This window comes from Eubalaena glacialis, chromosome 12 (genome assembly GCF_028564815.1).
Source record: "Eubalaena glacialis isolate mEubGla1 chromosome 12, mEubGla1.1.hap2.+ XY, whole genome shotgun sequence".
In the NCBI taxonomy this organism is placed as follows: Eukaryota; Metazoa; Chordata; class Mammalia; order Artiodactyla; family Balaenidae; genus Eubalaena; species Eubalaena glacialis.
In genome coordinates this window covers 40,773,932-40,801,447 of record NC_083727.1, presented here as the reverse complement: position 1 = coordinate 40,801,447, position 27,516 = coordinate 40,773,932, and the positions used below count along the sequence as shown (strand labels likewise).

At 36.4% G+C, this 27,516-nt stretch overlaps 1 protein-coding gene across 1 annotated transcript in view; it reads right to left on the bottom strand.

Moving 5' to 3' along the window:
* Positions 1-27,516, bottom strand: part of TBC1D32 (TBC1 domain family member 32) — a 186,016-nt gene that overhangs the window by 121,054 nt on the left and 37,446 nt on the right. The window contains exons 12-18 of the mRNA XM_061206963.1: positions 21,634-21,724; positions 18,314-18,454; positions 15,728-15,820; positions 13,757-13,899; positions 12,020-12,147; positions 1,158-1,359; positions 489-571 (exon numbers count right to left, since the gene is read on the bottom strand). Of these exons, the coding sequence (XP_061062946.1) occupies positions 489-571; positions 1,158-1,359; positions 12,020-12,147; positions 13,757-13,899; positions 15,728-15,820; positions 18,314-18,454; positions 21,634-21,724 (881 nt within the window). The remainder of the gene's footprint in view (positions 1-488; positions 572-1,157; positions 1,360-12,019; positions 12,148-13,756; positions 13,900-15,727; positions 15,821-18,313; positions 18,455-21,633; positions 21,725-27,516) is intronic.

Below are 27,516 nucleotides of genomic sequence, written 5' to 3'. Positions count from 1 at the left end.
TGACTCCATATCCTACTGATATATGTGAAAACAACATGGAAACATCTAAATTAAAAAATTACTATAAATACTGATTTAAATAATTCTCCAGTGCCAAAATCTAACTAAAATGTACCCCACACATTTTGGAAAGTTATAGTTTAAATGTAAATGGACTTCACTGGCATTTGAAAACATTCTACTTCTACTGAATTTCCAATTTTAGTATTTGGTAATTCTCCAAGTTTTCTGGAAACACTACAACATGTCACATTTCCTAACCCAAAATGTAAATACAGGTTGAAGTATAATAAATATTGCTATTTTTTCTTCTTTTAAAAGGTACAAGTATATATGATGGCTAAAGTTCCTCCTAGGTGTACTTTTCCTTGATCCTATATATTATATATATACATCTAGCTTCCTATAAAATGTTTTTGCCACAGTATTCTATTACATTCCTCATTTTGAAATTATTTCAGCAAATGTGAAAAAACAGATTTACTTACATGTTCTGGGATTCCTGGCTTATCGAAGAAACAGAATCAGAACCCTGTACTGGAGTAGGAATTCTTTCTGATAGCAAACTTGTCTAAAATATAACAAATTTACATTTTGTTTTTTTTACTGATAGTGTTATTCATAAGCTCTCATGCAACATTTTTATATTTGACTCAATGTAATTAAAAATTAAATTACCTGCAAATTTTAAGTTATTTGATTCTTAAATATAATGTAAAGTATTTCATAAATGAAGCATATAAATGGGGTGGGGGGAAGATACTGACATATACTATATGTCAAATATACTATATTTGACTGTTGCTACATTATGATCTCCAGTGTATGCAACAAAAACCCAGCTATCTGTAAAAATTGCTCAGAAATAACTTCCAAAGGGTCAGTCTATGCAGAGACAATTTATTCAAGGCTCTCCTTTCAGAAGAAAAGACTTTGTAGTGCCCAGTTAGGTCACAGAGCTTTGTGCTATGGGGAGAGGATGTATTGAAATCATCTTGTGCCAAATAAGAAAGCATTATGTCCCCTGAACTACTGTGGTGCTAAAGAAGTCATATTTGTTCCAGTAAAATATTTTAACTGTAGTATGATATTACAATAGTGACCATATTTGAAATAAAGATTTGAAGAGAAGAAAAAAGAAGTTTGAAAATACTTACCTTCTTCCATGCCTTTGCTATAGATTCATGCAAACTATAAGGAATTAAAACCTGCAAGCCTTCACATGTACAATATATTTGACGACACACAGAAGTAAAAGCTCCTTTAACCGCAGGAAACATTTCCGATCCAGCAAAAATAGAAATATCTTCATCAAGAACTTGTTTCGAAAACTGGGCAATTATATGAGCACCTGTAGGACTAAAAGATGATACCTAAAGCAATGTACTTCAAGTGACCTAATCTGACTGAACTGCTTTTCTCTGCATGGGTATATCACTAACTTGACTGGTAGTTAAGTTCACTTATTTCCATTTGTTTGAATTTTTTTTTAATTCTACTTTTTAACTTTAACATTTAGTATATGAAACAGATACATGATTCCTAAGTTAAACCTAGGTACAATCAAGGAATAATCCCAGATGTCTCATACCTATACCTCCCGATCCATATACTTCTTCCCTTCCTCTAAAACTATTACTTTTCAGCTTATTCTTTTATCATTCCCTTTTGAAAAAGCAAATATAATTGTATTTATTCATATTCCCTTCTACTATACAAAAGGTAGCATTCTATAAACATTCTTCTGTTTTGTTTTTTACTTTATATATTCTGATGATAATTCTATAGCAGTACATAAAAAATTCCTCATCCCCTTTATACAGCTGCTAAGTACTCCTTTGTATAAACATAATTTAATCAACTAGCCTCTTGTTGTTGGACATCTGAGATGTATCCAGTTTTTCACTAATAAAGTTAGAAACCCTTGACCACTGCACAATGAGAATTCAGAAGAAGTTCTAACGTTTTATGCTTTATCTGTTTAACTTCAATGTGAGGGAGACACTTTAAAAAAAAACAACAACAAATCTAGAAATCATACAATTAAAGGATGTCTACATAGCAGAAAAAAACTTAAATAGAGAAGTGATGGACAATAAAAAGAAGCCTTAGAACTCATGACAAAGGGTTAGTCTTCATAATTTTAAAAGAATTGTTATATATGGATAAGAAAAAGACTTCCAGGTTAACTATGTCAGATTGAACACATACATTCACATCTGCTCCCTCCTGAAATATTAAAATGCAAAAGTAAACAAAATTTTCAGAAGGCTCATGCAGCCATCAAGGACAAGGAGGAAAAAAAAAGGATATGATAGTAACAAAGTTTGGAACCTAGAATAAAAGAGTAATTCAGAGCCTAGAAAAACTGAATGATCAGCCACAGTGTAGAAAATGGAATCAACATGATTTCATAGAACCTCTCAAAAAACTCAAATTGGTGGCACCAAAAATCTCTATAATTGGGGGTACAGGTGGGACCTAAAACAGAGATGCCTGAAACTCAGTTTAAGAAGGAATTTGACCTCCAGATTCTTTTCACATTCCATGTAGTCAACCCTGTACCTCTTGGAAGTTAGGCAGAGATTAAAACTGACAGCAAGCAGCACAGGATTTAATCAAGTTTTATATACTAAAGCTTGAGACCCATCACCTTTTCCATTCAGTGGTCTTCAGTGTTCTTCTCTCACTAGGCTTATACTCTCTTCAGGCAGCTAACTGTAAGAGCCTCTTTATGGACTCTGACCAGAACAAAGACAAGACTAAAGATACTTACATTAGAGGTTCCTCAAACAATACCATGGCAAGGTTCCCCTTCAGCAAAGGCCACAAATGACAAGTCCCACTTCCCTGTATGAGTTTCAAGCAGCTTTTTACTAACTTTAATATATTTGAAGAAATCTAATTTAAAAACTCAGAGACCAAGATAACAAATACAAAAGTCTATCTGAACAGAAAAATAAAAATGACAAATGAAAACTTCATTACCTTCACAGAGGTAACAAGAACTTACACTCATGAAACAAGAATAGGATGCTAGTGAGAACACTCTTGGACATAAAATCATAGCAATGTTTTTTTTGATCCATCTCCTAAAGGAAATAAAAGCAAAAATAAACAAGTGGGACCTAATTAAACTTAACAGCTTTTTGCACAGCAGAGGAAACCATCAATAAAATGAAAGACAGCCTACTGAATGGGAGAAGATATTTGTAAATGATATGACCAATAAGGGGTTAATATCCAACATACATAAACAGCCTATACAACTCAACATCAAAAAAACCAAACCCAGATTAAAAAATGGGCAGAAGAACCGAATAGACATATTTTCCAAAGAAAAAATGCAGATGGCCAATAGGCACATGAAAAGATGTTCAACACTGCTAATAAACAGGGAAATGCAAATCAAAACCACAATGAGATTTCACCTCACACCTGTTAGAATGGCTATCATCAGAAAGAACACAAATAACAAATGTTAGGATATAGAGGCGAGGATGTAGAGAAAAGGGAACACTCGTACACTGCTGGTGGGAAACGTAAATTGGTGCAACCACTGTGGAAAACCATACAGAGTTTCTCAAAAAAATTAAAAATAAAACTACTGTATAACCCAGCAATTCCACTCCTGAGTATATATCCAAAAGAAACAAAAACACTAATTTGAAAAGATATATGCACCCCAGTGTTCATAGCAGTATTATTTACAATGGAAGCAACCTAAGTGTCCATCAACAGATGAATGGATAAAGAAGATGTGGTGTGTGTGTGTATACACACAAACACACACACACATACACACACAAACAGTGGAATACTACTCAGTCATAAAAACAAATGAATTTTTTGCCATTTGCAGCAATATCGATGGACCTGGAGGGCATTAGCCTAAGTGAAATAAGTCAGACAGAGAGACAAATACTGTATGATATCACTTATATGTGGATTCTAAAAAATACAACAAACTAGTGAATATAACAAAAAAGAAGCAGACTCACAGATAAGAGAACAAACTAGTGGTTACCAGTGGGGAGGGGGAGGGGCAATACAGGGGTGGAAGAGTGGGAGGTACAAACTACTGGGTGTAAGACAGGCTCAAGGATGTATTGTACAACATGGGGAATACAGCCAAGATTTTGTAATAACTGTAAATGTAAAGTAACCTTTAAAACTTGCATAAAATAAAAAACAAATTAAAATAATAGGTGGTAGAGTAAGAATGTACTCTTAAAAAAGAACTAGAAATAAAAATTTCAGAAGTGCTTGAAAATAAAGTAAGCTGAGGCAATTTCCTAGAAAGTAAAAAAAAAAGAAAAAAAAAGAAAAAAAAAAAAGGCATAGAACAGATAGGAAAGTCTAAATCCCAATGAGAGTTTAAGAGAAAACAGAAGATCATTGCCCCAACTTTTGGCCCCCAGCAACCACAAATTCACTTTGTTGCTATGAATTTGTCTATTTTGGACATTTCATATGAAAAAAGTCATATTGTGTAAAAGCAAAGAGACAAAAAAGAAATGAAATCCAACTATTTTTCTTAAATTGAAAGACATAAATCTTCACATTAAAAAAGTCCATCAAATAGGTTAAGAACAGAATTTCAACAGGAAACATCATAAAATTGCAGAATACTAACAGGCAACAGAAGACTGAAAAGCTTCCAGAAAGAGGTGGGGAAAAAGCCATCCTGTAGTGATGATAAAGGTCGTTACAAGGATAAAAGCTATGCACCAGACCAAGCCAGGAACTAGTCTGAATAAAGTAGATCAGAAGGCTAAAAAAGGCTTTGATAAAAATTGATAGAATTTGTCTAGTATTTGAATATACTGAGAGAAGATATAATTAGTTAGGAAAGTTAAGTACACTGAAAATTAATGCCAACAAAAGAAATAAAACTAACTCCAAAGAAAATAAGTTGTGAAAGTAATGATATGGCTGGGTTGTGAAGGTTGCTCATGGTAAGGTAGATACAGTATGATTCCAACCAAGACTACTGGCTCAACGATATTGCACTGATAGAGGGAAGGGAGAGACTAGATGTGTACATGCAGGTGGGTTGGGGGAGATAAGGAGAGAGAGATATAAATCATTGTAATAAGTCAATGAATAATACCTTAAACTAAAATCTAAAAGTATTATAAGCACATTATTTAATGATCTAGATGTAAGCTCTAAAGGAAACATCTAAAGCAGCCAAAAGTAGCTGCCGCTGGAGAACAAGGAAGGAACTTTTTATAATAAGCCTTGCATGTTCACTGTGTGCATACGTAATTTAGAGTTGATGAATAAAAATCAAACTAAAAAAGTGGGCTGAAGCTATGGAAAGGAATCATTCCTATACACCAACAAAGAAAGTAAGAGAAATTAAGGAAACAATACCATTCACCACTGCAACAAAAAGAATAAAATACCTAGGAATAAACCTACCTAAGGAGGCAAAAGACCTGCATGCAGAAAACTATAAGATACTGATGAAAGAAATCAAAGATGAAACAAATAGATGGAGAGATATACCATGTTCTTGGGTTGGAAGAATCAATATTGTGAAAATGACTATACTACCCATAGCAATCTACAGATTCTATGCAATCCCTATCAAATCACCAATGGCATTTTTCACAGAACTAGAACAGAAAATTTTACAATTTGTATGGAAACACAAAAGACCTCAAATAGCAAAAGCAATCTTGAGAAAAAAAAAAAAAAAGGAGCTGTAGGAATCAGGCTCCCTGACTTCAGACTCTACTACAAAGCTACAGTAATCGAGACAATATGGTACTGGCACAAAAACAGAAATATAGATCAATGGAACAGGATAGAAAGCCCACAGATAAAACCACACACCAATGGTCACCTAATCTATGACAAAGAAGGCCAGAATATACAATGAAGAAAAGACAGCCTCTTCGATAAGTGGTGCTGGGAAAACTGGACAGCTACATGTAAAAGAATGAAATTAGAACACTTCCTAACACCATACACAAAAAAAAACTCAACATGGATTAAAGACCTAAATGTAAGGCCAGACACTATAAAACTCTTAGAGGAAAACATAGGCAGAACACTCCTTGATATAAATCACAGCAAGATCTTTTTTGACCCACCTCCTAGAGTAACAGAAATAAAAACAAAAATAAACAAATGGGACTTAAAAGCTTTTGCACAGCAAAGGAAACCGTAAACAAGATGAAAAGACAACCCTCAGAATGGGAGAAGATATTTGCAAATGAAGCAATGGACAATAGATTAATCTCCAAAATATACAAAGAGCTCATGCAGCTCAATATCAAAAAAACAAACAACCCAATCCAAAAATGGGCAGAAGACCTAAATAGACATTTCTCCAAAGAAGACATACAGATGGCCAAACACATGAAAAAAATGCTCAACTGAGATAATTCTCATGAGAACCCAGTAAAATAAGAATACAGTTGTAAAAAAGGGAAAACCCCTGAACAATGGCAAGAATGGGAAGAGAAAGAGGTTTTAAAGACTTCTGGGAGAAGGCAGACAGGGAAGGCGCAGCTCCAGATTACAGAGGCAGAGAAACCCACAGTATAAAAACCCTGCCTGGAATGCAGAAGAGGAGAGTCCATGATGGAGCTCTGAGCTCAGAGTCAGCAAATGCAGTGGGGCCCAAAGCGGGGAGGAGTCTGCTCTGGCCCTGCCCCACACTCACCTCAGGAGCATGAGCAGCTTTTATACCAGGGCAAAATTCTGAACAAATGTTTAGGGAAAGTGAAGGCTTCTCCAGAGAGAGAAGTGAGCTCCTAAGATAAAAGTCTTCTTTATTCTGGCATCTGAAATGTCCTCAATATAACAGAAAACTCCCAGCAATGCCCTTATTCTCTCAGAGAAAATTTGCCAGTCAACTCACCACACTGGTCCACACAGAGCTGCTGATCAAAGTCCTGTTCAGGAAAGGTCTAGCTGGAAACTCTCCAACTTATAAAAAATCAGTGGCAGAGCCCTTGTCTACATCCATTTTGTCTTAAAGAAGCAATAACATGAAAAGCTGAACCCAAAGAAGAGAACTCAAGCAATAGAAAAGAACAGCTAACTACTGGGCTGAGAGTGATTTGGGAAGAATATCACAGCAAATAAGCAAGAATAGAAGATCAGGAAAACAGATTACTCATGGCAGATTAAACCACATGCATATCTCAGCACCCTCCCCCCGAGCCCCAGAAAAACAGGGACCAAGAAATAAAGAGATAGAAACCCACAATGGAAAAGAGAAGAAAGAACAATAGCCAAAAGATGTCAGCAGTGACTTAGAGGTGGAAAGCAGCAGTGAGACATGTGGTAACTGAGGAGCAGCCCAGGAAGAAGCAGACCTGCAGAACCGAGCAGAAGCAAGGCACAGCCCAAGCCCAGAGGTCTCAGGCACCAAGAACAGCCCAGGGCAGGATGCAGGTGGGGCTGAACACAGGAGTAGTAGTCTAAGGTCTCCCAACCCATAGTCCCTATTCCCCATCCTGCCGAAAGGCTAGAGGTTTATTCTCTAGAGTGGTGAATACCATAGCCATTAACCACATTTAATTTTTTAAATTTAAAAGCAAATAAAAGTTACAACTCAGTTCTGTCACACTAGCCATATATTAAGTGCTCAACAGCCATAAGTGTCTAGTGGTAAGCTTACTAGACAGTTCAGATCTAGAACATTCCATCATCACATAAAGCTCTACTGGACAGAGCTGCTCTGGAGAAGGTAAGCCTAAGAGGCTCAGAGCTGGAAGCCAGGCATAGCTGAGGACAGCCATGAGGTGTCCAACTAGACAGGAAGTTCGAGAGGGGCTGAAGTCAGCATTCTGGACCAGAAGGGCCCATCCCCAACTAAACTACAGGATCTGGGAAGCCAGGCATGGAAAACCTGGCCCATTTGACAAGCTTAAAAAATATCAAACCAAGTATTCTTAGAAAGTAAAAGTCACTATCAAAATAAATCCAAGAACATCTTCTATGTAACAAAAAAGATCAAAAAGGCAGGACTATGAGGGAAAAGCTAAGGGACCCAGAGGATCACCCCTGGAAATTCAACATCCAATTCACAGGAGCACCAAAAAGAGAAAACAGAAGCAGAGAAAGTGATCAAACTCACAACAGAAGCAAAGTCCCCTGTGACAAAGAATGCAAGTCCTCTCCCTAAAATTGTCCAGCTAATGCCTGAGAAAAGGAAAAAAGGCCCAGAGTAAGTCATACCCTCAAGAAACATCAGGTCCTGGAAAGTTTCAGAGGTAAAAAAGTCTCCTGGGGACTTCCCCGGTGGCACAGTGGTTAAGAATCTGCCTGCCAATGCAGGGGCCACGGGTTCAAGCCCTGGGCCCGCCAATGCAGGGGACACTGGTTCGAGCCCTGGTCCGGGAAGATCCCACATGCCGCGGAGCAACTAAGCCTGTGCGCCACAACTACTGAGACTGTGCTCTAGAGCCCATGAGCCATAACTACTGAAGCCCGTTCGCCTAGAAGCCTGTGCTCCGCAACAAGACAAGCTATCGCAATGAGAAGCCCATGCACAGCAACAAAGAGTAGCCCCCGCTCACCGCAACTAGAGAAAGCCCACGCAGCAACGAAGACCCAATGCAGCCAAAAATAAATAAATAAAGTTCACCGCTTTACTTTGTAGTGGATACTATAAAAAAATTTTTAAAAAAAAGGCTCCTGAAAAAGAAACTCAGACATGGAACTTGGCAATAGTGGACGCAGGAAGGCAATGTAACAATGTTTCCAGTCTCCCCACCTAGCCAAGCTATCAATCAACTATGAAAATGTATTTATTCTGTTCAAAGGTAGGAGTTCAGAAAGCTTACCTGCTACAAAACTTGTTAAGTACTTGAAGAAAACACCACACAAGGCACAAGCCCACTTTTTATAAGGCACATGTGCGCACACTAAAAGCTAACTAACCGTTAGTGCCTCACATGTAGTAACTGGCTTAAAGTTTTGACAGCCCTGTGAGTCAGGTAGTGCTGATTATCCCTAATTCACAGGTGAGGAATGACTGAGCGGTGGAGCTAGGATGTGAACCCAAGTGGTCTGAACCAGGGCACATGCGACTAACCCTCACTCAGTGCTGCCTCTCAATTTAGTTACTAATGCTCCGTCCCTCCTTCCCAAGTTCACTGTCGGGAGTATGTGTGACTTTTGTATAGCAGAAAAAAGAAATTTTTCATTAGTGCAAAATAGGTCAAAAATAAACCAATTAAGAAACAAAAAAACTACTTCTCTTATACTAAATCAAAGTTATGGAAATCCAAGCCTCAAAGTCTCCATCTAGGGCTTCCCTGGTGGCGCAGTGGTTGAAAATCTGCCTGCCAATGCAGGGGACACGGGTTCGAGCCCTGGTCTGGGAAGATCCCACATGCTGCAGAGCAGCTGGGCCCGTGAGCCACAACTACTGAGCCTGCGCGTCTGGAGCCTGTGCTCCGCAACAAGAGAGGCTGCAATAGTGAGAGGCCCGCACACCGCGATGAAGAGTGGCCCCTGCTTGCCGCAACTAGAGAAAGCCCTCGCACAGAAACGAAGACCCAACACAGCCACAAATAAAATAAATTAAAAAAAAAAAAAAAGTCTCCATCTATATAATGAAGACGACCCCAGAGGCCCCCTCCTTAGCCACTGTGAGGATTAAACGGTGACCCATGAAAAGACCTTGGTCCTGTGTGACTATTATCAGAAAGACAGTATGTTCCTAGATGTAAACAGATTAAAACACATGATGGAAAAAAAAATAACAGATGGCAGAAAAAGTGTGGAACACACAAAAAAAGGGAAGAATAAAGGCAAAACAGAAAACAGTAACAAATACGGTGGATATTAATCCAATCATATCAAATCACTCTAAATGACAAGAATCAATTAAAAGAAAGACTGTCAGACTAGATAAAAAAACAAGACTCAGTTATGTGGTATCTATAGAAGCGCATTTTAAATATAATGACAAAGATAGATTAAAAGTAAAGGGATGAAGAAAGACATATGCTGACAATCAAGAGAAAGCTGGAGTAGTTATATTAATTTCAGACTTCACAGCAAGGAAAATTACGCAAAGGGCACATTACATAATAAAGGGGGTCAATTTTCCAAAAAAGACATAACGATCCTTAATGTGTATGCACCCAATAGTGTCAAAATACATGAAGCAGAAACTAACAGAAATGCAAGGAGAAAAAGATGAATTCACTGACATAGTCTGAAATTTCAACACCCCTCTGTCAGTAATTGACAGATCCAGCAAGAAGCTAGTAAGGACATAGCTGAACTGAACACCACCAACTACCAACAGTATGTAACTGGTGTGTATAGAATACTTCATAGCAGAATATATATTTTTCTCAAGCTCACATAAGACATAACATTCACTAAGAGACCACATTCTGGGTCATAAAACACATTTTAACAAATTAAAAATATAAATCATACAAAATATACTCTCAGACCCATAAATAACTCATAGGTCAAAGAAGTCTCCAGAGATGTTTAAAAATATTTTGAACTAATGAAAATGAAAACACAACTCAATTGTCGGATGCAGCAAAAGCAATGCTTAGAGGGAAATTTATATCATTGAATGCACATATTAGAAAGAAAACCTAAAATTCAATAATCTAAGCTTTCACCATGGAAAATGAAACTAAATCCAAAAGGAAGCAGAAAATAAAAACTAGAACAGAAATCAGTCAAATTAAAAACAGGAAATGAACAGAGGGGGGGAAAGCTAGTTTTTTAAAAAGATCAGTAAAATTGAAAAGCCTCTAGCCAGGTTAGAGGGGAAAAAAAAAGTAGAAGCAAATTAACATCAGAATTAAGAGGGGCTGTCTCTACTAATCCCATAGACTTTAAAAGGGTAATAAAGGAATACTGTAAAAAAAAAAAAAAAAAAAAAAAAAGTCTATGCCCACAAATTCAAAACTTAGATAAGTGGACCAATTCCTTGAAAGACACAACCTGCCAAAACTCTAACAATCTGAACAAACCCATATCTATTAAAGAAATAGAATAAATAATAATCTTCCTAAACAGAAAACACCACACCCAAATAGGTACACTGGTGAATTCTATCAAACATTTAAGAAATTATGCCAAATCTCTTCCAGAAGATAGACGCAGAACACTTCCTAACTTATGAGACCAGCATTTTACAGTAAGGCCAAAGATCACAAAAACTACAGACCAATCTCTCTCACAAACACAGACAAAAATCCTCTACTAATATTAGCAAATCAAATTTAACAATGTATAAAAACAATTATTCTAGGTATGCAAAGCTGGTTCAATATTCAAAAAGTTAATTAATGTAATCTACCACTTCAACAGGATAAAAGAACACTCACTGTGGTGTTATTTATGAAGGCAAAATCCTAAAGACAACTTGATATCCAATAATTGCAGAGAATTTTGAATAAATTATGGTAAAGCATACAAAAAAGTATCATAGAGCTATTAAAATGTTTCATTCACCTAGGAAGATGCTTTGGTTACACACAAAAAAACTGCAGAGTAATGTATACACCATTTTTGAAATGAGAAAGAATTCTATAAATATGAACATATATACTTGATGCATCATTATAGGTGCAGAGAAAGTCTGGAAGCATAACCAAAATGTTACCACTGGCTAAGCCAGGAGATGGAACTGAGTAGGGGTTAGAGAAGGAAGATGTGGAAGTAGTCAGCATTTCCATTGTGTGGTATAACTTGAAATCAATCATGTGTGGCTTTAGAAGTTGAAAGAGTACAGTCCAAGGAAGCAAAAAAGATCCCATGTAGAGTGAACCCTCCTCCTATTCTTATTTTGAAGTTACAGACATCAAGACCTACTCTGCCTGTATAATCCATAATCCTGGTTACTCCTGCAACTTTCTGATGATCTAATATGTCAGCAGTTGATCAGGACACCTAACTATATCTAAAATAGTTATCCCGATTTTCATTAATATATGACGAAATTTTTGGAAACTTTAAATCAGTTATGAGAAAATATGCTAAAAAATTCCACAAATTCAAAACAGAAACATACCTTTTTTCTTCAGAAGAGCTCATATTTTCTCCATAAAGTAGTAGAATAAGTCCTTCTTCTACAGAAGCAATTCTTGTCAAAATATCAGCTACATGAATTAAAGCTGTTTCAGAGCAATTTGGAGCAGCCTGTACATTAAAGATATCATATAATTTTAAGACACGCTAACATATCACAGACTAACATTCAAGGGTGGTCGTGTAGTCTAATAAAATTATATTACCACAACAAAAAAGTTGATTGTTTGGCTGTGAAATAATGTCTGAATTAAATGTGTCATTAGATTATATTCTCGTACCAGCACAGTTGATAAGGCAAATGCATACCCACTTTTTACCCAAACCAATTACTGATTATTAAGACAGTTGAAAGAATTGCTGCTCTTACAGTTTTATATGTATATAATTCTAGTTGACAAATGCAGTAGCTCTTCTTCTTTGCCCTTTACTTCTCACTCACTGGGTTCCTGTATATCCAATCTAATTTTATTATACATGTTATCTAATATACTACCATCTTTTCTAAGGGATACCATCCCTTCCTACACCTGGTTGTTGGGTCATGAGTTGTAGGTGTGACTAAGAACAGCCAATTCATGGGCTGGTCAATAGCCAATGATGTCATCTAATGAGAAGACATAGGTTGGACCAATCATATTTCCCCACTTTTGATTCTTAAAAGTACTAAAACTAGCTTTACCAGTATATACTGGTAAAGAAAGATACCAAAAGAAAACAGAAAGTTAAAGATAGATGTATGAAGCAAAGAAGCAAACAATAGCTATGGTTCAAGATTCAGGAGTACATATCTCAGCTCTGATATATGGTTTATGTTTCACAATTTACTTTATGACATTCTATAATATTCAGTTGTGTATTATGCTCTATTTGTTTCTTCTCTGCTCATCTTGCTTCCCTGAGGTTGACTAAGGTCAAAATACTTTCATTATATCTACTTACTTTCCTAGAATTCTATACTTTGTACTACAGTCACATAAATGCTTAATGTTTTCTAAATGAGCAATAAATAATGAATACTTGAATGGGTGAGCAGCTGCCCAGCCCACTGAGAGGTGGGCAAAGGGAGATGAAACTAATAAAAACACTACAAAACACGGACATGGAAAGGCAAAAACCTGTAGCCTACTGATAAAGCTTTAAGTCATTCCCCAGAAATTTAAGTCATAAAAAGTGGAGAGATATTAGACTGCACTAGTGGTGGTGGTACCAACTCTTCCACCTGTTAAATGTCTGACCTTAAGCAATTTGCTTCTTTCAGCCTCAGCTGTAAAGGTTAAATTATATACTGTAAGGAAATATACTGTACAACCTGTAAAGAGACATATACGTATGTTCAGGACTGGGATAATTATAAGTTTTTCTAAAGTAGTTCTTGTTCTTCATGTAAAACAAAGCTGGCTCTTCAGGAAAATATTTCCAAAGGCTATACGGTTGCGGTTAAAACAAACAACAAAACATTCACAAGACTTATTAGATTTGCAAAACAAATAGCTTAATATAATAACTTTAGTCCTTACAATCTAAGCCTGACCAAAAAAAATTTAAGATGTTATATGTACTTTTCCCCCCACATTGTCATAACTAAAATCAACTGATTGTATAAACTAATATTTAAAATACATTTATAGGGAAAATGGTATAATACTTCAGATTATCAAATTTAGAAGTCCCACTGAATATTCACTAATATCCAGTTAAGAGACTCTTTAATACTAACCTTAGTTCCTTTCATTAGGTTATGAATAGGTTGAAGAAGCGCCTCGATCACAGTGTTGTTATATAAACATTCAATTGCACATTCTTTTTGATCACAGAGTATACAAAGAATTTCAGTTACTATACTTGCAGGAGAGTAATTCTCTGATAAAGAAGAAGTATTTTTTGAAAATTAAAACTTAAGACATTATATCTTTTATTTCTGTTAACTACAGCTGTTCCAAAAAGCTCATCAAGGTTAATTAAAGGATGCCCAAAGGATGATTTATTACCAAATTATGACCTTAAACTTGAGAATGTTAGCTTATCTTCAAGTTAATAAAAGTGAGTAAATGACAATATAAATAAATTTCATTCTTTTTACATGTAGCTGTCCAGTTTTCACAGCACCAGTTATTGAAGAGGCTGTCTTTTCTCCACTGTATGTTCTTGCCTCCTTTGTCGTAAATTAGGTGCCCATGTGTGTGGGTTTATCTCTGGGCATTCTAACCTGTACTATTGATCTATATTTCCATTTTTGTGCCAGCACCATACTGTCTTGATTACTGTAGCTTTGTGGTATAGTTTGAAGTCGGGGAGCCTGATTCCCCCAACTCCATTGTTCTTTCTCAAGATTGCTTTGGCTATTCGGGGGTGTTCTGTGTTTCCATATGAATTGTAAGATTTTTTTGTTCTAATTCTGTGAAGAATGCCATTGGTAGCTTGATAGGGATTGCAATGACTCTGCAGATTGCTTTGGATAGTAGAGTCATTTTCACAATATTGATTCTTCCAATCCAAGAACATGGTATATCTCTCCATCTGTTTATGTCATCTTTGATTTTTTTCAACAGTGTTTAATAGTTTTCTGAGTACAAGTCTTTCGCCTCCTTAGGCAGGTTTCTTCCTAGGTATTTTATTCTTTTTGTTGCAATGGTAAATGGGAGTGTTTCCTTAATTTCTCTTTCTGATTTTTCGTTGTTGTATAGGAATGCCAGAGATTTCTGGGCATTAATTTTGTATCCTGCAACCTTACCAAATTCAATGATTTGTTTTAGTAATTTTCTGCTGGCATCTTTAAGATTTTCTACGTATAGTATCACATCATCAGCAAACAGTGAGTTTTACTTCTTCTTTTCCAACTTGTATTCCTTTTATTTCTTTTTCTTCTCTGACTGCTGTGGCTACGACTTCCAAAACTATGTTGAATAAGAGTGGCGAGAGTGGACATCCTTGCCTTGCTCCTGATCTTAGTGGAAATGCTTTCAGTTTTTCACCATTGAGAATGATGTTTGCTGTGGGTTTGTCATATATGGCCTTTATTATGTTGAGGTAGGTTCCCTCTATGCCCATTTTCTGGAGAGTTTTTATCATAGTGGGTGTTGAATTTTTTCAAAAGCTTTTTCTGCATCTATTGAGATGATCATAAGGTTTTTATTCCTTAATTTGTTAATGTGGTGTGTCACACTGATTGATTTATGTATATTGAAGAATCCTTGCATCCCTGGGATAAATTCCACTTGATCATGGTGTATGATCCTTTTAATGTGCTGTTGGATTCTGTTTGCTAGTATTTTGTTCAGGATTTTTGCATCTATGTTCATCAGTGATACTGGTCTATAATTTTCTTTTTTTGTGATATCTTTTTCTGGTTTTGGTATCAGGGTGATGGTGGCTTCGTAGAATGAATTTGGTAGTGTTTCTCTCTCTGTAACTTTTCGGAAGAGTTTGAGAAGGATCGGTGTTAACTCTTCTCTAAATGTTTGATAGAATTCTCCTGTGAAGCCAATCTGGGAGGACCAATGTAATTTCTTATGAATAATGCTGCATCTTAATGACACCTCTTTACTAAACTAGATTCATAATTTCTTATGAATAATGCTGCATCTTAATGAAACCTCTTTACTAAACATCACTCAAAACATCCAGAAAATAGAATATTTTTAGATGGTTTCTATTTCTCTATTTATAATAACAATAGAAGCAGAATTACCTAAATGACCAGGTGATGTCATCTTTGGACAACTTGGTGAGTAATAGATAAGTTGGGTAAACAGAACCAGCAGATCTGCAAGGGATACTGAATCTTCAAAAAGGAAGGAAAAAGAAAAGTTATTTTCTAGCATATGTTTACAACTTAGAAAAATTTAAACGAAGCTTCCATCCTCCTAATCTGAGGTTTCATAGAGACTGTGGTACAATTAGGGAGAAAGGGGCTATAATCCAAGATTATATCTGGAAGAATAAATTAGACATAGTAAGTTAAAAGATAACGAGGGTAAATGATGCAATAGGTGCTATGTGAAGGTGTAGTTTTACCACTTATGCTGAACCAATCATTTAATATAAACCTACCATAGGAAGATCTATGAATCTGATCAGGCCTGTTTGAGTTTATTCAATTAGGAGCAGTAAAATTCAGCTTAGTATGTTGGTCCAGCTAACTTACCTATATAGCACTGTAGAATAGAGGTTAGCAAACTTTCTTGACCAGATAGTGAATAGTGTAGGCTTTGTGGCCAAACAGTCTGTCACAAAGATTCAACTCTGCTCTTGATGCACTGAAGCAGCCATAGACAATTTGCAAACGAATGAGTGTGGCTATTTTCCAAAAAATTTATGTATGCTGAAATTTGAGTTTTATATATTATTTCCCATCACACTTTAAGTTTTTCCAATAATTTAAGAATATACAAGCTAATCTTAGCTCAAAAGCCATACATAACAGTGTACCAGATTTGGTCTATGGGCTGTAGTTTACCAACACCTGCTATAGAAGCTTACATAAAAAATTTCTGGTGAAAGCGCATGTGAATTAAAGGTGAATGCTGACCTATACTAAATACAGTAGGATAGATCTCTCAAAATTGAGTTTTGAGATGATCTGTGACATCTGCTGGCCAAAATGTTGCTGTCAAAAGTCAATTAAAATGCTAAATAAGTTAGATGATAGACATAAATTTAAGTTGAACACCTGAAACATCACAAATATACATTAATCTTTCTATTTCTGTAAAGTTCACAATATCCTATACAACGGCAGCTCTTTTCTTGAAAGTCATTTCTCTGCGTGCCCATTATACCTAGGATTATGTGGCAGTACCACATAAAAGTACATAAAACACTTTTTCTTAAGGAGTTCACAATCAACTTAACCATGGAGAAAAGGCTTAAGTAAAACAACTAGGAAACAGTATAAAATGTTCAAAATGAAGATACTTTATAACAGGATTGGGAATCTATAGCCATCATATCCTAATTTTGTAAGGCCCGCAAGCTAAGAATGATTTTTCCATTTTTAAAAGGTGTGTAAAGCATGTCAGGGTCCTCAAAACCATTCCCAGATTCACTAGGAAGACTCACAGAATTCAACATACAGTAATACCCCCAGCTATGATTTATTACAACAAAAGGATACAAAGTAAAATCAAAGGGAAAAGACACATAGGCTGAAATCAAGAGCAAACCAGGTACAACTGTCCAAGAGTCCTTTCCCAAGGAATCACACAGAATACACTTAATTCTTCCAACAACAAGTTGTGACAACACATGTGAAATGCTGTCTACCAAGGAAGCTCATTAGAGAGTCAATGTGCAAAGTTTTTTATTGGAGACTGATCATATATATAAGAATTCTCTGCCCAATACATACCAGGATTCCAGACACCCAGAAGGAAAGCAGGTTTCCAGCTTAAAACACATTGTTTGTATTAAGAGTGGCTCACTGTGCCTAAAATGTTATTAGTTCTGGCAACAGTGAAAAATCTAAGTTCCTAGATGCCAGCTGAAGTCCAACCTTGCAAGCAGCCCTTTCTAAGGATAGTGGTCTCTGGCCTAATGCGTTAACCTTTTTGCACATGCGTGCGTGTGCATATATACCCACACCAAGACTACGCAACAGAGACAGTATGTGGCCCAAAAAGCCCAAAATATTTACTATCTGGCACTTTACAGGCAAAGTTTGCTGATCTCTACTCTGTACTATATTCCTAGACTAGACAAAAGTTTTAAGGAAAGTAAGGAAGACAACTAACAGCATGTGAATTCTGAAGGAGAAAACTTTAAAAACGGGACTTAGGGTAACAATAATATAGTAATATATCATATGGTACAGGGCTTTGCAGTTTATAAAATACTATTCCCAAACCTCTTCTCTGTGATCATCTCAAATATTCCCTGAGTCCAGCACTGATATTCCATTTTTACAGATAAAGAAACAAATAGTTCAGTGATTTGCCCAAAGATCTCAGCTAGTTTTTAGGGGAACCAGAACTTAAACAAGGACTTCTAGTTCTGGGTCCAGATTTGGATCATCCAGTATATCTAGGATTTTGAAGGGCAGAGAAAAAATAAGGAAAACACTAAAGACAGGGAAAATAAAATTATATATATAGGAATAAGTACATACTGAAAAACAAAAAAAAATAATAACACTTCAAGATATGTAAGCCTGTCAGCAGAACAAAAGGTATGTTGGTCAGTACCCTAGGAGAGACCAAGCCAAAGCTCTAAATTTTAAAAATCCCTAGCATAAATCTTACCAAACCTGAACATATTCATATCTCCTAATTGCACTTACCTTTTCTATTCTTCAGCTTTATAGGAAATAGCTTCCTGCCTTGTGTATAGATCAATAATCTTCCTAAAAGGCACAGTGAGTGAATGAAATAAATATATTGTAATTCTTGTCCTGAGTAGTGGAAAGTTTTCTGCTTATTCCCTTAAAAGAAAAACAATTACATTTGTTTTAATGCCATTATATTTTACAGTACTTGTTTCATTAAACAAGGCTGAATATTAAACAAGGCTGCAGTCTATAACGGAGACACTCGGTGTAAATTTTTTTAAAAATTCTTTACTGTTTCCCAAGATACTTTAACACACCTAAATCTGAAGAAAAGCATTCATTATAAAATTTACCAAACCTCAGAAAAGTACAACATGCATACAGTGTTCATTCTAAAACAAATACCATAAGATTGTTATCTCTCATTATAAAGATACTTCAAGTTAAGGAAGAAAGGAATATAAAACATTACTTATTGCTTAATTCTACCAATTAAAAGCCAGTACTACAAACGATCATATTTATAACCATGTTTGCAAATGAAATTACAATCTCTAAAATACAGACTCCTTCTAACATATATCATTTATTCACTCATTCATCTATACATTCGAGATCTATTGAGCACCGCTTTTATTTAAGACCCTGAACTATTTGCTGGTGTCAAAAACCAAGCAGCAGCATGAAACTGGGCTTCCAACTCAGAGTATGGCAAACAGCCTGATACGAACAGAGCATGGCGAGGACAAGTAGGAGAAACAAAAGGCTAGAGGGCAGCTGCAGCAGATCACATAGGACTTAGCTGCAGAAAGAGTATGGGCTTCATTACAGAGGCAGTTGGGATGATATTAAAGGGTTTCAAGCAGGAAAGGAATCAAACATGCATGTGGAAAACTGACTCTGATGGCAGCATGGAAAGGTGAATGGAAGAAGGCCAAGGCTTAAAGTAAGACTCATTAGGAAAATCATGAACAAAAGCCTCCATAAGAAAAAAGAATGGAGAACAGCAGACAAATGTTTAAGGAACTGAAATCAATATGCCTTAGCCAGAATTACATGTAGACCATGAAAAGATAAAAAAAATTCTCAAGTTCCTAACTCAAATATCTGTGTACACAGTAAATTCTTCTTCTATTTAATTCTGAAGAAATAATGTTTAGAAAGAGAATAGTGATTTCAGTCCTTGATATTTTAATATTGAAGTTCCCATGGATCTTCCAGATAGAATACTAAATATAATGAGTACATTGGTCTGGAATTCATGAAAGGAGTATAGACTTAAATATTTCAGAGTCATCACTTATATATATAAATATGTAATATTTGAAACCATGAGAGTGAATGGGCTCCCTCAAGAAAGAACAGGTAGACTAAGCTGAAAAAAAAAATAAAGGGCAAAACTTTTGTGAGTACAGACATATAAAGAAAAGAGCCTTTCAAGTGACTAAGAAAAACTTATTAGATGAGAATGAAGAAATCAAAGAATGGTACTAGGAAGATGAGGGAAAGGGTCAAGAGAGGCAAATGCTATAAAATGAGGGCAAGAAAGAAGAGAAAGTTAATAATAGGAAGATCATTGAACCACAGAAATAAAAGCCTCATTTCCGTGGTTGAGAAGTGAATAGGCAGTAAAGAAATGGGGCCTGGGTGTATATTAAATACTTGGAAGGCCTTTTCTCTTAAGGGAAGCAGAGAGATGTGAGGTACATATGAACTTGCTCAGTTTTTATGAAAGATATGAGTAGGTTTAGAGAATGCAAGGAAAGGTACCAATAGAAGGGGAGACACAACAACAAATGAAGCAATGTCCTGGTTCTTAAAAAACAAACAAACAAAACACCAGATAGAAACAGAATCAAGAACAGTCGAATAGATCGATCTGGAACAGAAGGATTACTCTTCATTGTAGCCTGGAGAAGGGAATACTGATAAGGGCATATAAATATGCATCTGTATGTATAGATGCAGGACATTTGGGGATTTCCTATCCAAAATGTTCCATTTTTCTCAGTAAAGTAGGATGCAAGGTTTCCTCGAGAGAAAAGTGGGCAGGAGCAAGGCAGGGGGTTTGATGGAACTGGTGGAACACTGAAGAAAGAACATCCAAGTTGATTCCAAAGCAACACAAAGAGCCATGGAAGCTAGAGAAATACATCAGCGCACCATCGATTTAGCGTTACGATGCTCTCAGTTCAATTTCCTGAGGACCAGAGATGATCTAAAGTTGAGTAACTGCAGGCAGGAAACTCTGAAACAGAAGAAAGCAAGAATTTTGAAAGAAATGTCAAAAGAATGCAGTGAAGCACCCAGAGGTCTTCACTAGATAGGGAAAAAAATCAAAGCCATGAAGGGCTGGGAGAGTGGTAGAGGGAAAAAAGCTATATATAACATTTTAATACTAGATTAGAAAAATTTATGAATTTACAGATGATAGAATATATATATCAACTTATATACCTTTTTTGTCTCTCGAAGTTCTGGCTTCTGTATCTCCTCTACTACAAAACACTTACCTGTTGAAACCTGTTAATAATTGGTCTTTCACCATTTTTCTTGAGTTAAGAATTTACTCAGGGATAAAGAAAATTATAAGATATCTTCATATTCTCAAAGAACTTAATATTTGCTTAGAGAAGTGACATAAAATAGAATGATAAAAGACATCAAATTCACATGGCAAGTTGTGTGACATAAGCAAAAGAGCAAAAAAAATTCACACTAGGCAAAGGAAGCTTCCTGAAAAACAAAGTTTATTCTTTCACAATAAGATTTATATCAGTGTAGGGGATTATGGATAGTGGCAGCTGGAGTAGAAATAACAAAGTATACAGGCACTGGTATGCCTTCTAAGAGAAGATTCACTTTAATCAATAAGTAGATATGAGATTGGATAGATATATTAGGGCCAGATTATGAAATATCTAGGATATTTTAGCTCAGACTGAGGATAAGCAGAGAAGAATCAGAGAGTGGGGTGAAGTGTCCAATAATAAAACAGTATTTTATAAAACAGAAGTTTTCCTCCCACTAAAATGCATAAATGACTGATATACTTTCATTCTTTCTTCCTCTAGTGTATTATTGCAGCATAACACACTAGGACATACACCGTGGTATGAACTGAAGAACTGCAGATGGTAAGATTCACTACAACAACTTCAAATGTAGATCTGCTATAAAAAGTCATCACTATGGTATATCTTAAATTTGTGGAAAGTATTTTGTATTAGCAGAAGCAATCTAATTTATCATGATATTAAAAAATAAATTACTAAGCTATTTTTATTAACAAAATTTACCATTTTTAAAATGTAACAAGATATCATACTTACCACAAAGCTTTGAATGTCCCAAAACCTCATCCGCTTTCATGGTTTTACACAACTCAAAATATTGAACACACTGCTGAACTGCTGTAGTTATCTAATAAAATAATAGCTTATTAATTCCAGAAGTTTAAGTCCACAAGTCCATGTATTAAAAGAAGTTAGTCAAGGCTGTAAAATATGCTGGGAAAATATTTAGGAAAAATATTCAGAAAATCTAGAATAGCACCTTTCCAAGCCATTAAAGCTCAGTCTTCCCAGTTACATTTTAACTATGGCATCATTCTGGGAAACACAGAAAATATTTGTAAACCAACAAAAATAACATTGTCACAATGTTGGTGTCAAGGCAAAAATACAACTGTACTTTACATTTTATAGTGAAAGATGCAAAAATCCTGGCCATGACTTTAAAAATTATCTTGCCAATATCCCCAGTTCCCTTGCCTTTGAGTCTTTTCTTCCTACTTAGCCAGCAAAATGTGAACTGGATCTAGCCTTCATTTCTATCTTAGATACCAGAATTGCTAAAAACTGATAAAAAAAAAAAAACTCAATCCAAAGAACAGTCATAAAAAATGACCTCCAACTTCTATACCCAGCGATTCTCTGATAGTCTTTATTCTACCTCCTTCTCCCATTCTCCTCAAGCAGAGATTTCTGATCTTCTCCCTTTCTTCTGCACCTACATACTTCCTGTAGATGCCTTCTCATTCTAACTCTCAAATAAAATAGAGGCCACCAGTGAGACAAGGAGTGATAACTGTTAGATCTGATAATAAGGAGGTTTTTGGTGACTTTGAAAAGATCAGTTTCAGGGGAGTTTGGGGAATAAAACTAACTATAAGGAATAGGAACGGAAAAAGTAAAGGCAGCTAGTATAATTTTCATTTTCAAGAAGGCTGGTTGTGAAAGAAAAAAACGAGTAAAACATAGGGGTGGGATCTTAGAGTCAAGAATGAATTCTTCAGGTTGGAAGGATATGATCATGCTTACGTAAATAGAAAGGAAGTTTGACTATGCAGGAGAGAAAGGATAATTGACAGAAGAGTGTCTAAGAGCAGGAGCAGCTAGGACCTAAGTGGAAGGAAGGGTTAAGCTTTAGATGGGAAAAAGATGGAGGTTGTGTGGAGAGAGGCAAGTTCATAATCATGGAATCAAGGAATTGATAGATTTCCTAGTCTCATTCATTCTTATGGCCTCAGTTTCATGCAAAAAAGTTAACATGGCAAGATTTCTATCATTAGAAAGGCCTGCTTACAAGACTGGACCTTAACCAGCATCTAGGAACTTGGATTTCAGGAGCTTCCCCGCATTCTAAGAACTGTACCGAAACTGTACAAACAATGTGTTTTATGCTGAACATCTGTTTTCCTTCTGGGAATGTGGAATCCCTGGTATGTAGTAGGCAGAAGGTGCCAACATGATTAACCCCCAATCTGAAAAGAAAATGGGCACTCAGTCTCTAATGAGCTACCCTGGCAAACAACGTTTCACATGAGCAGTCACAATTTGACACTGGAGAAATTAAGTGGAGTCCTGTGTGACTCCACTGGCAAAAAAGACTCTTGGAGGGGCTTCCCTGGTGGCGCAGTGGTTGAGAATCTGCCTGCCAATGCAGGGGACACGGGTTCGAGCCCTGGTCTGGGAAGATCCCACATGCCGCGGAGAAACTAGGCCCGTGAGCCACAACTACTGAGCCTGCGCGTCTGGAGCCTGTGCTCCGCAACAAGAAAGGCCGCGATAGTGAGAGGCCCGCGCATCGCGATGAAGAGTGGCCCCCGCTCACCGCAATTGGAGAAAGCCCTCGCACAGAAACGAAGACCCAACACAGCCAAAAATAAATAAATTAATTAATTAATTAAAAAAAAAAGTTCTCATCACACAAAAAAATTTGTAACTATGTTTGGTGATAGATGTTAACTAGAATATTGTGGTCATTTCGTAATATAAAAAAAAAAAAAAAGGACTCTTGGAGGCTTATGGTTGGTATCCTCCAGACTTCACCCAATGCGCCTCTTCCCTACACCAGTTTTGCTTTGTATCTTTTTTCTGTAAGAAATCATATCTGGGAGTACAACTATGTGCTGACTCCTATAAGTCCTCCCAGCAAATCATCAAATCTGGGGGTGGGCTTGGGGAACCCCCCCTTCCATATCTATGTCTTATCTAAATCAAACTTTAGGATCCAGATCAAAAAATGAAACTTCCCCCCAGAAATCTGGATCTCAAACTCAGTATGACCAAATCTACCAAATCTAAAGGTATAACCTTTCCCAACTTTCCTATTTTCTTCCTACTGTTACTTATCTCAATGAACGACAGACATTCAAATGAGTAAGTCCTCACCCAACCCCCTTTCAAAAAGCCAAGTCCTCTAAAACCTACATTCTAAATATAGTACTCCTGAGTCCACCCATTTATCCCAATACACTGTCATAGCCTTAATTCACGTTTCCATCATCTTTTGCTTGGACTACTGCAAAGCCTCTTAGGGGAGAAGTACTGAAGTAAAAACTATCTCCACCTAGCACCTTCAGCCCATTTTCCAAATTTTCCAAAGCCCTAATATGATCATATTACTTCAGTACATGAAAATCTATCAGTGGCTCACTAAACCTCCAGAATAAAGGCCAATCTCCTAAATTTGACAATAAGAACTTTTTAATGATCTAACATTAGTCTTATCCCTCTTATCCTCCAGATGTCCCCCTCCCCAGCCACACACACACGCACAAAGAAATACATCTACCTGTGTAAAAGTCTGTCACCAAAAGCCAGTTCAACATGTGACCACTCAAATGACCAATTCATTAAAAGCAAGTCCACTAAAAATCTCACCAGTCAATGCACACCAATTGAATTTGAAACACATTCAAAACTGAAATTAACAACAAACTCATTTTTATCTGCAAAAGGGAAAGGGCTGAAGATTCCCCTTAAGTAGCTCTTTTCTATTTTTAATGGAATTATGACGCACTATCCTGCCTCATACATGAATGAAACAAACTGAGGTCAACTGGCACAGACCCAATTTAAAGCATCTAAGAGCTTTTCAAAAAACATCATCCACTTAATATTAGCTTTCAGGGAACTGATTTTCAGGAAATTTCTCTAATACTAATTCACATTTCTCTTAGCAATCTATGTCTAGCCATATGAAATATGTGCAGTTTCCAAGTGTACTATGTGTTTTCCAATCCCTAAAGCCTTTAAACATGCTATTCCATGGCCCTGAAATATTTTCCCACCACTACCTTAACCACCACCCCTCTTTCCCAGAATAACACCCATTCATTAATAAAAAATTTCCCACTATCCTTGAAAATGAGCAATTGTTCTATAGATAAAAACCAGAACCATATTTCTATATAACCATGGTTAACAGGTATCTAGAACAAGTTTAAAACCTTGTTAATCATGACATGTCAACAGATCTCAATGAACATACTTTTGTAAGCAAACCAATCAGTTAGCCCCTTTCTTCTAAAAGTCAGCCAACAACAGACACATTCCAGGAAATCTACAGTTGGCATGAACTCACTCTCACCTCTGAAAGCCCAACCTGAGTTCCAAGTTTTCCCTGAAATTTTATATTAACAATCTGTTTTGCCTAATTAAGTAGGCAATAAACTCAGTTTTATGCATTGTGTCAGATACTGAACAGTGGTCTTAACCCTCAACGATTCTGGAGCTTACATTGAGATTACACCTTGAGGATTCTCATTTGGCATCATTCCATGGGGTCCTCAAAGAAGAGTGTTCACTGGGTCCCCAAGTCCCAAACTTTGATAATCCTTCAGATTTGCCACCACGTGAGTCTGTCTCAACAATGATCTAAGCTTCAACTTGCTTCACTGAGTTCTCATTGCTAGATTTTATTATCCTTGGATTCGTAATGAAATAGGTCTTTGTACAAAGTAGCCTTTTGTTTTGGAGGAGCACCATTTGGTCAATAGTTCTACTATTAACCTGCTTATTCTTCTGTGCTCATTTTGCTTTTGTTGTTATTTGTAGACTCTGAACTCCTGTCTTCTTTTGGTTTAGCTTGCATCTACTGAATATATAAAGGAGTGTTCATAGGAAACAAAAGGAGGCATAGTCCAAAAAGTCTCTAATCCAGTCAATCCAATCCAAGCCAGCCCTGAGATGAGTGGCTACCAGCAACAAACTCATGCAAAGGCAACTGGTCAAACTGCCTTGGGACTTCTACAAAAATTTCATGAGGACACTCCCTGACTTGTCAATTCTTGAAAGAGGGGAATCAATGATCATTATGTCACCAATCACACAGCCCCTCCCTAGCTTCTGCTTAGTCAGAACCTGAGACACCATTCATAAGCACACACTTTTGCCCAAAAGTATAGTGATCTGTTTCATGTTTGTCATGAGTTTATCTAAGGTGCAACCTCCTTGACAGAACTACTTCCTAGATGAACTTACTCTTAAGATCCTAGTTCTTACACATAAATTGGTAAATAGCAACAAAAAAATGACTTTGAAAAACTGCCATTATGGTGAACTTATGACGTGACAAATATACTTAAGAGAGGCTCTAAAGAATTAGAAGACAAAAGAACAAATAGCTTCTCTGAGAACTCAAAGTACTATCTCCAAGATAATCTTTCTCACTCTTTAGTTTACTTCCACTCAAACCTTCAAAAACCCATTCTTCCTTGCACTCATTTCTACTCAACTTTATCTTCACTACCCACTTAAACCCACTTCTGTTCCTTCTACTCCTTCCCCTTACTTCTTACATGTGTTATCTTTTATTTGAGAAGGGGTAACAATCACAGAAAAAGGTACATCTTAGAAGAGGGACAATCACATGATATAATATCCCCTTTAAATTGCAGAAGCAAAAAGCAGATCTACAGTAGGTAAATTTAAATATTAAAGAGTCAAGTTGAGAGTATAAAAATTGATTATCTCAAACCTTAGGAAAGACAAATTTGCTGTAAAATTCAGGATTTTATTTCATACTTATTCTCCTGCACTAGGAAATATGTATCAGCCAGCTCACTTAACTGTTAACCTCTAAGATTGGCGAGGCGGGGCGGGGGGGAGTATAAAAAACAGTAAGGTAGGGAGAATTTAAATAACCTAGCTGTCAATATTTTTTTTAAACGACTTTAAGAGGGCAAGAAAAATAGGAAACATACTACCTAATAAAGCCATTTCAGAAGTCATTCCCTTAAGGGTAAACTGGACAAAAGATTCAAATTGTTAAAAATAAAAGAATAGTTATGCTGATAGCCAAAATGCTTTTCAATTAGTACAGATATTGCTTTAAAAAACTGATAGTACATACACAAATTATTTGTTGCCCAATGCTACCTACTGAAAATGTCATATGTGCCGCAGACAGAACAAACTGCACAAAAGAGTAGCCACTAACACATATTACTTTTAAATTTAAATTAATTAAAATTAAAGAATCAATTTAGGGACTTCCCTGGTGGCACAGTCATAAAGAATATGTCTGCCAATGCAGGGGACATGGGTTTGAGCCCTGGCCTGGGAAGATACCACATGCCATGGAGCAACTAAGCCCGTGCACCACAACTACTGAGCCTTCACTCTAGAGCTCACGAGCCACAACTACTGAGCCCGTATGCCACAACTACCGAAGCCCGTGCACCTAGAGCCTGTGCTCCGCAACAAGAGAAGCCACCACAGTGTGAAGCCCACACACCACAACGATGAGTAGCCCCCGCTCGCAGCAACTAGAGAAAGCCCGTGCACAGCAATGAAGACCCACCGCAGCCAAAAATAAATAAATAAATAAATAAATAAATAAATAAATAAAGGGGATAAAAAAGGAATCAATTTAGTCTCTTAGTTTCCCTAACCACATTAAGTTTTCAGTAGACACATACAGCTAAT